General features: G+C 38.4%; 1 protein-coding gene across 6 annotated transcripts in view; it reads right to left on the bottom strand.

Annotated features, from left to right (window-relative positions):
* Nucleotides 1–17,024, bottom strand: part of LOC123763554 (inter-alpha-trypsin inhibitor heavy chain H4) — a 247,292-nt gene that overhangs the window by 1,539 nt on the left and 228,729 nt on the right. For 4 of the 6 annotated variants that reach the window (XM_069304531.1, XM_069304533.1, XM_069304534.1 and 1 more), the window contains 3 exons: nt 12,477–12,650; nt 5,503–5,566; nt 1–5,182 (listed from right to left, as the gene is read on the bottom strand). The exon at nt 1–5,182 is cut by the window's left edge and continues 1,539 nt beyond it. In XM_069304531.1, the coding sequence (XP_069160632.1) occupies nt 5,055–5,182; nt 5,503–5,566; nt 12,477–12,650 (366 nt within the window). In that variant the 3' untranslated portion in view covers nt 1–5,054. Of the gene's footprint in view, nt 7,208–12,476; nt 12,651–17,024 lie in introns of all 6 variants that reach the window. The other 2 variants (XM_069304535.1, XM_069304536.1) reach the window with 2 other exon arrangements.

The raw sequence follows: 17,024 nt of genomic DNA, 5'->3' as shown, positions 1-17,024 counted from the left end.
CTAGTCCTTACATAGCGAACAAACTGTCATGGAGTGAAAAACTGCAATGGGTGGTTACGTATTGCATAAATTAAAGGAAAATCCTAAATTTTAGATTAAACCGTTTATAAATACTGTAGGAAAGAAAGAAAAAAAAGGAATCCAAGAACTGTATTCAAGATATGGGATAGCAAGAGAAAGAAAGATGAAAAATGACAGGCACCAATGCACCAAGAGAAACACTGATATACAGTACTTAGTCTACTCAAAGAATATGAATGACGGTAAACCAAATGGAGGTGTACCAATATTTTAACTGATATCAGTACAGTACTGTCCTATTAATCTGTATCTGTTGTGTGCTAGAGCTCTACTAACCTGTGTAACTAAAAACAATATTAAAGTATCAACTGAAATTTTATATATTGCAAAATTAGCCTGACACTGTACCATTGATAAAGATATGCCGGTAAACCTCAATAACCAACATCTATGTTAAAAGGTTTATGCAGAATGGAGGAAAGTAGTACTAATTCACAACAGTTATTTCTATACAAGGAGAGTGATGGCACTACATTCCCAAATAAGTCACTTGTACTAAATATTTGTCATAAATGCCGATATATTTGATAAAATAGCTCTCCTTGAATTAAACGGTCTCTCTCATGCTTGCATTGCAGATTTATACAGGCAAGATAAAAAGACATGATTAAAACCACCGAACACCAAGCGGCATTTGTTGATGACAGTGGTACCTACCTTACCTTCTGCCCACTACCGTCTACCTAATGTTTAGGCAGATCACTGTATTAAATGATTACTGAATTCACAGGCCGAGAACACTGAATACTTACACCTTTAATAGTGCTCTACAATAATATATTTCCAAGTGCCTTGCAGACAATTGCAGGACCAGCCGTACATAGATTTTTCCACTATGCCATGAGAAATATACATTATTAATTAAAGAAAAAAATATTCTCTCTCAGAAACTACTGTACAAGAATATCTTGATTATCTATGATCAAGTTAATAATGTTATTACTCTTATTATTATTATTATGATAATCTGTTAATTTCTCTAAGATTAGCCAAGATTTAACAGGATATAGATAATCAAGATGCATGTTAACAAGTGGTATTTACAAAGATCTGACACTTGCTAATTACAAAGATTCATCATTTTTGTCAAAGTGCAGAACAAGAGGATGTACTGTAATGTATTCCTCATATTAAACATCAGTTTTTAGATTGAGTGGAAAAAGCACAACGCACAAAAGTATCTCGACCCCCCCCCCCCCCCTCCCACCAAACACACGCACTCATAAACTGTGCTGAGAGAAAATCATCGGCAATGAGAATAGATTTTGATAAATTATTTTTAATATCTATAAATTTTATGTACCATGTTAACAGTATAGAAATTATTACTTCCCAAAATACAGTACTGTATATAACTGCAGTTGCTCATTTGATTTTATGTTGTCATTCCTTACACACAAGAGTCCATCAGCTAGAAATGACATTCAATTTATCTTCTTTTAATGTCTTAATTAAATTTTGTATGAAAAAATATCAATACTTCTTGCCCAGCATTGCTGATTGTAGCTGTAAAAAATATAACATAAAATATGGGGGGAATTTCAGAAGTAAAGTTCCTGGCGCTAACTTTGCATGTGTTATGCCTCATACTTGTTCAAAATAATGAATTGTTCAATAAACTTTGACACTATATTACATAAAAAATAATCTGCACCAAGGTAATGCAACAACTATAAATTCATCATATTCATCCAGGTAAATAATGTAACGCAAGGTTATGGTAATGAGTATCCACAAGCAACTCATTTGTGTTAAATACAATACAATGTTCATTTCTGTAGAAGCCACTGATGACTTGCCATCAAGTTAACCCAAACAAATTTATGTTATCAAGATTATAGCAGGAACTATAAATGTTTACAATACATTTAACAATGCAAAATGGGAATGTCAGAACCATAGTTCCATTGTCAGACATGAGCGTACAGCAGTGACATCTTCAAGAGGAAACTAGATTTATTCCTCCAAGGAGTGCCGGACCAACCAGGCTGTGGTGGGTATGTGGGCCTGCGGGCCGCTCCAAGCAACAGCCTAGTGGACCAAACTCTCACAAGTCAAGCCTGGCCTCGGACCAGGCTTGGGGAGTAGAAGAACTCCCAGAACCCCATCAACCAGGTATCAACCAGTGACAATAATGCACACGTCCTTACTGCCTGAATCTTGCCAGTGTCTCCCACAACTGCCAATCATATTGAAGTCAAATTCCTCATGGGATTGATGCTAGTTTACAGTACTAGTATAATTCTTGTTTTAACATGTAAAAATGTTCAGTATGAATAGTCAACAAGTTTTCTGACTATAGGTTCCATATGTTAAAGTGAACCTTTATCATACAAAGGACATTTTAGGATAAAATTAAACTATAAAACACACAAACAGGGATATACAATAAACAAGGAGATAAAATATTAATAAACATATGTATAACATGCACTTTAGTTCAATAACAATTGATTTATGCTTAGAATTGTGTAATAATAATGGCAGAACATAATTTTCTGCAACTACTTTTTATTTTTACTTTCCAATTTTTTGTGGAATATCATAATGCATTATGAATGATAAATTTTGTATTTGCTTTTTAAAAAGTGATACAACTACTTCAAATTGATGTGAAAAGTTTAATCTACATAAAATGGTTACCCATTTTATCACTCAAATCTGTGTAATAAATAATTGGTATTTATGCTTTTTTAAAAAAATAAATTTTTACTATAGATAAAAATTTTAATTATATATTTAATTATTAGAGGAGCTGCAATACTGTTAAACAAAACACACACTTCATTCCGTGTTAAATGGAAAGAAAATGATTCTATATTGTGCACGAGTCATGGCTAAAAAGCTAACAATATATGCAAATCTATTCATTCAACAATATAAAAGTCTTTAAAAAGTTTTTAACAGGGATAGTTTTTGAAGATTTAAAATTCACACACACACATACACACACACTTCGCAATCTTCAAATTTCTATACTAAATGTGTTCACAATCTTCATGCAATCTTCATGTATGTGGAAATTTAATGGATCGTTATGGTAAACTTTTTTATTTTGTTTTTATTATGTTTACCAGCTTGCAAGAAAGAGATATTGGGTAAATTATTTCATCAAAATGTATTTATATACCTCTTGTATTTAACTACTGTACTTCCTCAGTGTACTTAGAAAATTCAGGAATTATGTTCAGCAGATGATGAGGCCTGATAACGTGGTTGAAGATATGATGACCAAACCTCCATCAGAAGGTAAAGAAACGACGACATTTTGGTCCTTCCTGGACCATTATCTTCATCATATCTTCATCTTCTGATGTGTGATTTGGTCATCAAATTCTGTTAAATTTCATCACAGTTTGAAATAATGAATTACTGTTTTTATTTAAAGGCATGAGTTCAGTTGCCTAAAATGGAAAGGTGAAAGCTATTTTCTTTGCTATAGCAGGCATGTCAAACTGACGGTCCCCCAAGGGCCATATGGGACACATGAGGCCCACACACAAAAACTAATTGAAGTCATTTAATGAAAATTATTGTAGAATATTTTTTCTATCATATTATATACCAAATTACAGTATCCTTTGTGTGGGCTGCATGCTTGACATGTCTGTGCTATAGGATAGTGCGAGGCATGGTCATGGCTGACCTTACATGGTTGTGCCCGGCTAAAATATGTTACGATTAACAGTGTAACTCTTGATGCTCAAGCACTTCAATCTGCAATTTTATCAATTGGAAACACATTTGTTTTCAAGTGCAAATTTGTTCATCAAACACACACCAGGCTGACAAGAATCATGCAGAAACACCTACTAAATACACTAGAATATGGTATTTGACCACAGGAAGCTTGAATCTTAAGTTTCTGATAAATCTTTTTATTGCTCTCTATTTAGAGACATTACAATAGATAATAGAATCTCTATCAACATTACAAAATGTAAACAAGTGCAATACAAGTAACCTTCAAGGGAAAATGAAGGCAAATGGCAGTTGTAATGAGTTTGATGTAATATCATGGCTCTAGTTCTTTATATAAATCAATATTGTGTGAGTGTGCATTTGTTTTTGCCAGAATATTGTAAGTTACTTTGATTAGATTTTTTTTAAAGCATAGACAAATTAACACATTTACAAATCATAGAGTATTCATACTATCCATGATGCAGTCAAGAGGTTAATGGTTAATGAAAAAAACCTTGCTTTCGTTCGTAATTTTTGTTTGTTTACATATCTCTACGAGATGAAGTAAACAGAAACATCGAGGTCTTACCTCTCAGATCAACAACAGCTTGTGTAATTTATTCTGAGAATAGCCAGAAATACAAGACAACCATTTAACCTTCAAAATTTTCATGCGATACACGTTATCAAACTACTGGTGTTATGTTTGATTATTAAGAAAATATAAAACACCCATAACCTGAAATGTTAGAAAAAGTATTACTTACACTGTAAGTAATCTTGAATGTAATCAGTATCTAAATGTGAACCTAGATATTCCTACAAATAATGCACAAGGGTCATGTGGGGTTTTCTTATTGGCCACATACATTTTGATCAAGAGGACACCTATACAGGTTGAAGATATTAGCATATTTTATCAAGGAAACACTTGCAACAGAATTAGCAAATAATAATCCTAAATAATGCTTTAATAAGGCAATTCCTTCCTGTGTGAAAACAAGAATACAAGCCTTACAAAAACTCTACCTAAGGTTGACAATTGCTAATCTTGTTACTCACGAACAAACATGGAAGCCTTTGTAATCATTCCTGTGTAAAATGAACATTCATACATGTACACACCTTTGGTTTACTGAACTGGAAGTATACCGTTCTTGTTCTCAAGTAGCATCTAAAGATACCATCGGGGAAATAAAAACATGTACATCATCACATCTGGAGTGATAAAGTACTCTGAATTAATGGCAAATTTTAATGTATATCATGAACCAATCTTACAGGACTACCTAGTGAGAGAGACCTAGTATGCTACTAGGTTGTCTTACGAGTAAAATATAATTTCTTTTGCAATTAATTTCTACAATAATGATGCACTCGTGTAAGAGTTCATAGTTACCAAACTCGTAGGCTATATCTGAAACAGACATTATGAAAATGAACTAGAATAAATTCTGAAGACTGAACAACGAATGAAAGATAATATTCAGTCATCGTTTATGCAATGGAATATTTCAATAATTATTATCTGGCTGATGCAGCATTTCACGCTGCAATTCAAAATATTTCGGGGTAGTTGTTCATATTCTGACTAAAATAGAATAGCTTTGGTAATCATCAATTCTAACCTGTATCTTCACAGTTCCCTTTAATATGAAACATCTGTCTAAACTTCAAAAATAAGTTTATTAAGTTCTAACTATAGACTGCTGCTGAAAAGAACTTATTACGACTAACCTAAAATTTGTTCCCAAAAGAGCTTTACTCCCAAGGCTGTCTTCTGGCTCAAAACCTTGGCACACTGCAAAGTGGATATGAAAATCAACGATGTACTATCTACTTTCAAAGTATTTAAAGTCACCAACAATATCCACTCTTATATTTCCAGCACGTAACTTGCATGCATGAATGCACCCATGCATATTATATATATACTGTATACAGTATATAAAAAAGTATAGCCACAAAGAAAAAATGAAATGGAAATTACTTTAGCACTTTCATGTTAATCAACACATCTTCTAAAGTATATATAATTAATGATTTGATTAATGAAGATTACACCACCCAAGAGGTGGAACACGGGCAAGACTATCCCGTAAATTTTATGAAATATAATACAGTACTGTACTTGAATGTATTGGCAGGACAAAGGTGACATGCGAGGCGAGAAAAGAAACCTTTGTAATACAGTACTTACTTATAAACATAAGAACAGGAGGACATTGAAGATGACCTAATGACCAATACATATGAGTTCCCAGAAGCAATATCCCAACTGGGATACCCCCAATCTAATCGACTTGACAGACAATCGACTTGAGAATGGTCCAGGACGGACCGAAACGTCGTCGTCCCTTCAACTTCTAGTGTGTGGGCTGGTCAACCCCAATCTAAGATAATTTTTTAATTGATCCATTTGAGAATGGATCCAAATTGTACAACCATTACTAATATTCATGTTGTATGGCCTTGTAATTTGTATTAAATCTGATTCAATGTTTCTATTAAAAATGCTTTGACAATTTATTATTGAAGATGACCTCTCCCAATCAATTTGGCAAGAATTTTCTGACAAATTTAATTTATCAGTAAAAAAAAATGATCTTAGTAAGATGATTAATTGACAGCTATTCCAGTAGGAATATTGCTTCTGGGAACTTGCAAGTATTGTTCAGTAGGCCATCTACAGTGTCCTCTTATTCTTATGTTCATGTAAATGTTACCAAAGGATTGCTTTTCATCTCTCACCCTGCCAAACACATCAAGAAACTACGACGCTGCTACAATGTTCGAACAAGTTGTAACAACTTTCAAACATTGTAAAAACTTTATAACAAGATGTAACAACTTCCTAACATATTGTAACAAGGCATCAATAGGGACCATTACAGTGTGTGTTTGCAGGAATGTCACCTTTTTCCTGCTTATATACTAAAGCACTATATTACATTGATTATACTTTTGAAGATGTGTTGATTAACATGAAAGTGCTCATGTAATTTCTTTTTTTATTTTCCCTTCATGGTTATATGTTTTCATACATTCATCGTGTGTTTAAATTTTGTCGTGATTTACACGCGCACACACACACACACTAATAATGTATTATATGTATGTATGTATGTATGCATATAATAATAATAAACTCCTATTAGCCAGTTTAAGCATACATTTGTCTCCCTTGTGAGGTTAAAAGTGACCCAAGAACTTTCAAATGTATTTAGGTGGAAGGACATGTTTACTTTTACATCTCAAAGTTCTTCCATAGTATTGAGTTTCAACTTCTAATACTAAAAAACGAGATGTCAAAAGACTGCCAGCACTATCATGACTTTTCAACTGTGAAAATAGTTACCGTACATACACTCTCAAAGCTTCAGGATGCACCATCAATAGAGAAGTGTCACTTAACTGGTTTGTGTATTTGTGGTTCTCTTACCTGCAAAGAAAAGGGTCAGTGTTAAAGATAGAATTGTAAAGTACTTCACAGTTTAAAAAAGTCCCCCCCTCCCCCCCTCCTGCATAAACATAAAAGTATTATGTTTATGCAGCCAAATGGTTCTGATCAGATGTTCTTTTCCTATTAACCCAAAAGCCTTATTTCAGCGTAATAATAATCGATTCATAAGAGCTGAAAAAAAGAATCCATACAGTTTCAAGACTGCAAGAATTATGGGGGGAAATAAACAAAATGTTGAGCTTCTTCGTTATGTTCCAGGACAGATGCACTGATTGGTGGGGCAGACAAAACTGACCAGTGCAACCACAACCTGCTAAGACACTCATTTCCTAAATGGAATCTAGAATAAATTAATTGACAGCATATTTAAAAAGCTAATTTTTTAAATAATTTAAAAGATTCAGATAAAAAATCGAGAACAGAGGTTGGTTCGGCAGAGGGTGCATCACGATCTTCTTCCGGTAGTAACTATACGCCATTACCTTCAATAGACGAAACGGATCCGATATGGCACTTAATCAGTGATGATAGCTTCAGGGAGCTGATGGGGCTCCCCACAGAAAACAGCTTTTGAAAAGGTTTGGCATTAATATAGTGCTGAATTTCTTGGAGAAAAGTTTAACAAGAGTTTCATCCTCCATTTAATGAATCTTGTGGTGACTGACACACACCTCTTGTGGATGGTGTTAGAGAGACTGTAGATCTAGGTGGCAAGGCTTTTAGTCTGTACTTGGGCTTATTGAGGTCAACCTAGGGTAACTACTGACCTTCCTTTGGATGCAACCCACAACGATTGCGTAACTCGTGAATATGTATTTACTGCTAGGTGAATAGAAGCACCAGGTGAAAGGAAATGTGCCCACTCATTTCTGCCTTGCCTAAGTATTGAATGCAGGATCCCTCATTATGAATAATAGAAGCCAAAATAAACAAAACATATGCAGAGTCAAAGAGAGATGAACTTGAAAGGGGGCACAGTGTAGAAGGCTATTCATCATGTTGTACACTACCAGACTCCTTGTACAACTTCCAAATGTCCAATTATTCCAACTTTGCATATCTGAGTTCGATCAGGCACCAAACCAGCTTTCTCACCATCCTCTGCCAAAGAAAAGGCTATGTAGTTTGACGGCCGGCCACCATGTTGCAGTGGTACAACCTCTGCACCTGCTCCGACGATCCAGTTTTATTTTTTGTGTGTGTGTGCTTGCCCACAGCCATCAAAGCCCTTCCCCTCTTTCACCACTTTATATCTATAAATATATATTAGATCTTGCTGCTATGGCATCAGAAAATACAGGAAATCTGTTGTTTGGGCCTTCAACAAGCAGTGAAGTCAAGATAAAATATGTGATGAACTTTGAATAATAAGTTCAGCTTATAAGGTTAGTTGAATCTGGCATGCCTAGGAGTGTTGCATGTGCTAGATTTAAAGTTCCAGGGGTGGGGGGGGGGAGAAATTAGAAATATCCTAAGCTACTCTATCCCTCTGAGATGCATTTTTTCTTGTCTTAATGAACATACTTGAACTTGATACAAAGTTAGGCAAACCACTCTATTATACACTGAAGGCTAAAGATAAGATCTTTGCATGTTATGCTAAAAATGAGAGTAATGTAGCAATGCACAACAGAAAAGTACAGAGTACTTAGCAATGCTACGATTACAAGTGTTGAAGAGGCTGTTTAGGAGTTGTACGTGCAGACACATGAGGAATCAAGAAACCTGTGCCAGGACAGCTGATTAAGGAAAATGTCAAGCATTTTCATCGACAAATGAAGCTTTGTGATAGTTGTATATACAGTGAAGGATGGCTAAGGGGCTTTAAGGTTTCTTCATGGCATAAGGTATGTGAAATTATGAGGTTAAAAGCAATCTGCTGATGCAAAAGGCACAAAGGAATGTGTGTCCAAATTTGAGAAGATTATGCAGGATGATTCTTTATCGTCTGAGCAAAATTATAATGCTGATGAAACAAGCATGTACTGGCGTATGTTGGTTATACATGCACTCATCAGGGTGAAAGTGGTCATTCAGCTGGGAACAAGGCAAATAAAAAAATGTTCTCTTCACTTTGTTGTGAAAAATGCAGTTGGTGCATACAAATTAAAATTGCTCATTATAGGCAAAAGTGAAAATCCAAGGGCATGTAAGGGTGTCAAGAATATTTATTATCCCTGTGATTTATAAGTCTCAGCACAGTGCATGGATGTCTAGTCATTTTTCATGAATGGTTATCTTGAGATGATTTCGGGGCTTTAGTGTCCATGCGGCCCGGTCCTCGACCAGGCCTCCACCCCCAGGAAGCAGCCCGTGACAGCTGACTAACACCCAGGTACCTATTTTACTGCTAGGTAACAGGGGCATAGGGTGAAAGAAACTCTGCCCATTGTTTCTCGCCGGCACCCGGGATCGAACCCAGGACCACAGGATCACAAGTCCAGTGTGCTGTCCGCTCGGCCGACCGGCTCCCGAACAAGTCATTTGGTTTTTAAGTCATTTCGTACCAGAGGTGAAAACCCATTTTAATAACATGGGCTTGCCAGAGAAGAGCAAAGTACAGTAGTGCTATTTCTTGATAATAGCTCAACACATCCAATGAAAATGTGCTAGTTAAGGGTAATATGATTGGTACATTTTTGCCACCCAACACAACTTCCTTTATCAAACCTGTGGATCAAGGAATAATTTCAAACCTCAAACTGAACTTCAGAACTGAATTTGTCAGTCAGCTCCATGCAAAGAAAGCTGTTGTCAAAGACGTCATACAAGGCCTAAAGTCAAAATCAAGAAATAATGTCAAGTTCATAAATAACCCTCTATTAAAGTCAAATTCACTATTTGGGGCATTCACAGAAGCCCATACAAAAGATTACATGGATAGTGAAATCTGGATCCCAAATTATAATCTATACATGTGTGATAGAGAAGTTAGGTCAAATGGAGAAGTAGGTCTGTATATTAAAGAAGATCTGGTATGTACACAGCTACTAAACTCAACCAATGAGGTGGTAGAGGTACTTGGAATCAAGGTAGAAAAATATACCTAATTATTATTATAAATAAACCTAATTATTATTCTAAATAAACCTAATTATTATTCTAAATAAACCTAATTATTATTCTAAATAAACCTAATTATTACTCTAAATAAACCTAATTATTATTCTAAATAAACCTAATTATTATTCTAAATAAACCTAATTATTATTCTAAATAAACCTAATTATTATTCTAAATAAACCTAATTATTATTCTAAATAAACCTAATTATTATTCTAATACAAACCATCAGATGCAACAGTTGAGAAATCCACAGAGCAGATGCACAAACTAGAGAATATCCTTAATAACCTAGCAAACCCAGTACTAGACATTATCTTCTTTGGATACCTCAATCTATCCAGTTTAGGACAGAGAATGGCAAACAATAACATTATAACAGGAAATCAACCTGGAAATAACCATCCACAGGTTAGAGAATTGCTGAAATTCAGTGAAAAATTCATGCTCAACCAACAGATTACAGAGCCAATTAGGAACAAAAATCCTCTTGACATGATCTTCACAAACAATGAAGAAATAATCAGACACATTACAATCTCAGATAGTACATGCTCAGACCACAAGCTCATTGAAGTTCAAACATTAATACCTGTAGTAGATCTAAGAGGATCAACAAGTAAGAAGGGTTATTCAATCAATTCAATTTTAACAATATGAGGATCGACTGGGGAAAATGTAAACCTGGCAAACATCTAATGGAAAACTGTCTTAAGTGACAAAACATAGCCCAATTGATAGCTGAAGCATACAAGATGTGCTTTCTGGCCTGTGAGGAAGCTCAGAAAGAGCACCACTCTATAAAAGGAATGGAGATGACTGTACAAGGTAAAAAATCACATATGCTTAATGGTGCATATGCATGTTATATAGAACTACACTTTTATGCACCATTACAAACCACTAAGCAGTTCTGGTGGGTGTGGTAATCTTGTAATCCAAGCTTAGCATAGCACCATGCTAGCCAGTTGCCAATGGTACTTGACACAGCAAAACGACTCCCAATATACTACTACACATATTGCTAACTCCAGCCACAATACTATTGTTATTATCTGACTCCTGGTCAATAAACCTTAAGTATGAATCATTTTCCACACGTTTACTTTCTAAAGGAATACGAGGTCCCATTTCATGACGAGTAGGTGCACCAAACCTATGTGGTTGTTTGCCTTGTGCTGTGAACATTGTAATCAGCATTGGGCTATCTTGAGATGTTATCTTGAGATGATTTCGGGGCTTTTAGTGTCCCCGTGGCCCGGTCCTCGACCAGACCTCCACCCCCAGGAAGCAGCCCGTGACAGCTGACTAACTCCCAGTTACCTATTTTACTGCTAGGTAACAGGGGCATAGGGTGAAAGAAACTCTGCCCATTGTTTCTCGCCGGCGCCCGGGATCGAACCCGGGACCACAGGATCACAAGTCCCGCGTTCTGTCCGCTCGGCCGACCGGCTCGGCCGACCTTATATATAGTGTTTCAAACAGTCGCAATCTTCTATGACACTATCACCATAAGATAATCACAATTGCTTATATATTTCATCATTATTAAGTGATTCTGCAGGCATGAGCTGCTGATGTATGTGCTACTCATGGTCGCTCTTATTATTGCGGTCCCTCGCAACCAGGTTATCTTGAGATCTTGAGGTTATCTTGAGATCTTGAGGTTATCTTGAGATCTTGAGGTTATCTTGAGATGATTTCGGGGCTTTTTAGTGTCCCCGCGGCCCGGTCCTCGACCAGGCCTCCACCCCCAGGAAGCAGCCCCTGACAGCTGACTAACTCCCAGGTCCCTATTTTACTGCTAGGTAACAGGGGCATAGGGTGAAAGAAACTCTGCCCAATGTTTCTCGCCAGGAGGGGTGCCCAGGATTATTTTCAAGATGGCATCTGTTTACTGGAGGCCTGAGGAGGCAGATGTGTGCCCCTTGTTCATGTGGGAGTTTTAAATTTTGTGCAGTACTTTTAAAACATTCCTGACCTTGTCATGCAACCTTACAGACAATTAGCAAAAATATCCCTGACAATGTCATATAGATGAACGGTTATTATAAAATATTATAATACAATCACAATACAGTTATGATTTTTTTTTATCAGACAACTTACTAGAAAGTAGTAGCAAAATTCTAAAACTTGTAACATACTTTGAAACATCAAGATTATCATAATACATGTGGCCTACCTGGTTTAAGATTGCTTGAACAATTACAAAGAGGGTCAATAGGAGAAAGACAGTGCTCGGCTCATTCCCTGCTGCACCAGAATATTGAGACGAACGGCCAGACATGCCGTCAAAATAAGCATGCCTGAAAATAGTTTGGTGTTCATAATCCGAAGAATCTAGGCCACTGCGAACCTGAAAAAAAAGGAAAGAGGCATCATAGGTAGCTTACATTGGGCACCAAAGAAGGTGAGCAGTGAATTTAGAGGCCATATAATGTTCAGGGGCCCATGTTTAATTCCAGCATGCAACCTTAAAATCTATGCAATGATCGACATTTTGCTTATGACATTTTCTAAGGAGTATTGTACAGATTATGAAGTGGCAGAGAGGAAGGGAGGGGGGGAGAAGGGGTAGGAGAAAGGGGGGGAAAGAAGGGGCAGGAGAAAGGGGAGGTAAAAGAAGGGAGAATAGGAGGGAGGGGGAGGGAGGGAGGGAGAGGAAGAGGAGGGAGGAGGGATGTGTATAAAGGTTCAGACATTCACATCTTGACTAAAAAATATGTTGGGATTAGGAGTGGATATGAATATGAATATGAATATGAACAAAAAAAAAAAATTATTATATATATATATAACTGGATCACCACTACAATTTTGTCCCCATTGCTTCTGAGACACTCAGCGCCTGGGGTAAAAGTGCTACCAGTTTTTTGAAGGAACTGGGTTCTAGGCTCATTGAAACAACAAGGGACCCAAGAGCTGCAAGCTTTCTTTTCCAGCGCCTCAGTGTGGCGATACAGAGGGGAAATGCGCACTGCATCCAGGGTTCCTGCCCGCCATCTGAGGAGCTGGAGGAACTCGACAACCTATGATAACCATCTTTGTAACCCATATGTAACTCCTTTTTTGTAACAAAGTTCAAATAAAGTAAATATATATGTGTACATACAAAAGAATGGGGGTGGTAGAAGATAATATTAGTGTTCAGTGAGAAACCACAAGGTCTCCTCTGAATACTTTTTATTTTCTTCTCCGAGGCTATGGGTCCCCACATTGGCACCAGAGGTGGTACCCTCACAAACTTTTTATTTATATATATATATATATATATATATACACATATATATATATATATATATATATTATATATATATATATATATATATATATATATATATATATATATATATATATATATATATATATATATATATATATTTATTTATTTATTTATTTATTTTCAAATCCACTCTCCTAATCCCAACATATTTTTTAGTCAAGATGTGAATGTCTGAACCTTTATAAACGTTAGCAGCTTTGCAAGAATGTACCACTTAATCGCTAGAAATATGTAGAGTACTTTCACAACCCCTTTGTACACAACTTCTCTCACAACTCTGCAAATAACAATGTTATTCTGGCAATATAAATACAAACAAACCCCAATATCTGCTACTTAGGAATTCACAAAATTCACCATTCATAGGGTAGGTTTCTTGTCCAAAACTTGACTCAACACTAGCTAGTTTTCGTATTTAAAAAGTTGTATCTACATATTTTATGAATTGCTATATTGCCAGTTTTTGTTGTGCGCACATTTTGGAATGCATCTTTAAAATTAATAATATACTGTATTTTGTGTTTATAGCTGGAAAGAAGCTAGAGTGCTTAGTAATTATATTTAGAGATGTGTGTTATTGAGAGTAGAAAATTTGAACTTTAAGAGGCCTTTGGACATTTCCTAATTTTTCCCATATACTGCAACTTTTAACTTTTAATTTTCAAGAGTGTGCATTCTTCACAGAGAGCTAGGGCTCGCTGTACTGAATAAACTAAGCATGTACTCTTAAGTAAATGTGATAAATATATATATATTTAGGATAGGGAACCAGGCAGATGGAAAAAACCCAGCATTGAATGTAATGAAACATCATTTTCTGGGTGAGACCAGGAGGCTCCCCGGAGCTGTACTAGGCTGATATGCTAATGTCAGACTTTGGCATCAGTCATGTGTATGGAGTTCTAGGGCCTACTGGGGACCACGGCCAGAACTTGGCCCCCTCAGAGAGGCAAGGGGAGCAATGGCCTATAGAAACCCCCGTGTGGTTGGAAGCATTCTATGTCTATCATCGACCAGGTCAAGCATCCAGAAAGGTAAGCATTCCAAAACAAACCCCTATTCTGGTTAAAATTGCTACCAAAAGCTGAACTAGTGGATAGAACTCCCCAACAGAAAACAAGCAAACTAGTATAACGTCACACGTCACCGCGCCGCTGTCTACGCAGCTCCCCCCTCCCCAGGAGGGGAAAGGGGGAGCCCCAGACATCTCACACCGGCTATCCACCCATCAGTTCTGAGGCTGGATGTCAAAATACACGAAAAACCGCCGTCCGGAGGGAGGGAGGGTTGCTGGGGAGCCTCCGGGTCTCACTCAGAAAATGGTGTTTCATTACATTCAACGCTGGTTTTCTGGGGGAACCCCTTCAGCTCCCCGGAGCCAACTACCCAGAGGAAAATCGTAATAGGGACTTACCCGGGAGGCGGTCGCTGCTCACTCCTCAACTTAAAGGCGAGACAACTGGCTGCAACCGCCGACCCAAAGCGACACAGGCCTGACGAGGCCCAGGGACGTTGACTAGGTAACGAGCAGCCAGGACCCTGTTCGACCGCTAAAAGCCTTATGCCCGAATGTCAGCCCAGGACATGTTGCCAAAGACAGCAGCAAGAACATCGAACTTACGAATGTCATGGCCATGGGGATAGACCGCAGGCTGGCTAGCTTTAATAACTCTGCGGACGACCTGGGAGACCCGCACCCACGAACAGGGAAGAAGGAAAACCAGATCAACCCAAAGTGCGTCCCTGGACACAGAAGCCATGGCGTGCAAATAAAGGCGAAGAGCCGCAACTGGACACAAAACATGATGCACCCCCGGCTTGACCAACCAAGCATCAACAACCCAGGGACCCCTCCGGAAAGCAGCAGTCTCATTCTTCGCCAGAAAAGAAGGAGACGGCTGCAAATGAACAAAACCATCACGTAGCCCGAAGGAGCAGAAACCCCTGCGCCGGAGGAGAGCATGAAGCTCCCCAACCCGACCCCTAGAGGCCAATGCCAACAGAAAAAGACTCTTGGAGAAACAATCCTGAACCGAAGGGGCCACAACAAACCGAGGAGAAGAAAGAAAAGAGAGCACTCTGTCCAAAGACCAGGACGGCTCAGGCGGCGCATTAGCAGGCCGGAGGTGAAACAATGCACGAGACAGCTTGCGAAATGGCGCAGAAGTAATATCAATACCAAAAGCAAGCTGAAGTGGCTCTGCCAGTGCCGCACGATACGAGGCGACAGTGTTAGGCATAAGGTGATGGTCCTGGAACAACCAAGAGAGAAAGGACAACACCAACCAAACAGAAAGCGAAGCACAACGATGAAGGTGTAAAAAGAACTGGAAGGACCGCCAGGAGATCTCATACTGCCGCCAAGATGAAGTCCGCAGGTGGGACACCAACAAAGAAGCCACCTGATCACCATAGAGATGATGATAAAACCGAGTCAAAAAGACCATACGCGAAAACTCGAGGAGAAGATCGAACCAGCCACGTGATGCACCGGGCTGATCTGTTGGAAGAGGCGGAGCCGCGGGAAAACCTACGGGTTTGGACACTGGGCAAGCAGCGCCTGAAACCATGGCTGGGTCGGCCACCACGGGGCCAAGAGGACTACTCTCCCCTGGTAGGTCTCCAAGCGAGTCAGGACCTGGAGCAACAGCTGAACTGGGGAAAAGTGGTACAGGAACCCCCCACCTCGACCAGTCCTGCTGAAAGGCATCGACCCAGATGGCCTTGCAATTGGGGATGGGCGCCACTCTAGCATCATCCTGAGAACTGACGGGTGGATAGCCGGCGTGGGGGGTCTGGGGCCCCGCCTTCCCCCTCCTGGGGAGGAGGGAGCTGTGCAGACAGCGGCGCGGAGACGTGTGACTTTATGCTCGTTTCTTTTAGGGAAGTTCTATTCACTTGTTCGGCTTTTGGTACCAATATTTTCACCAGAATAGGGGTCTGTTTTGGGATGCTTACCTTTTTGGGTGCCTGACCCGGTCGATAGCAGACATAGAATGCTTCCAACCACATGGGGGTGTCTATAGGCCATTGCTCCCATGCATCTCTGAGGGGGCCAGGTTCTGGCTTGTGATCCCCCGGTAGGCCCACAGAACTCCATACACATGACTGATGCCAAAGTTTGACATTAGCATATCAGCCTAATAAGCTCCGAGGAGTCGAAGGGGCTCCCCCAAGAAAAGCAGAATATAGAAAGAGTAGAAAGAAATGGGGAAGAGGATGGGAAAATAATGGAAAGGTTAGGAGAGGCAATAAGGAAGATAATGTGAGAGACACTCGACGAGGGTTATAAACTAGCTAATACTGAAGTACATGACAATTCCCAGAATTACAAATATTTATTGATTTTTTCACATTAAAATATTTCATTTTTATTTTAGACAAAAGCAGAAAAGGGAAAGGCTAGGAAGGAGTAAGAAAAGAGGAAGACGAGACAGGGGGTAAGAG

This window comes from Procambarus clarkii, chromosome 52, assembly GCF_040958095.1.
Source record: "Procambarus clarkii isolate CNS0578487 chromosome 52, FALCON_Pclarkii_2.0, whole genome shotgun sequence".
Lineage (NCBI taxonomy): Eukaryota > Metazoa > Arthropoda > Malacostraca > Decapoda > Cambaridae > Procambarus > Procambarus clarkii.
The sequence above is the reverse complement of the archived record's forward strand: the minus strand, read 5'-3'. Positions and strand labels throughout refer to the sequence as shown.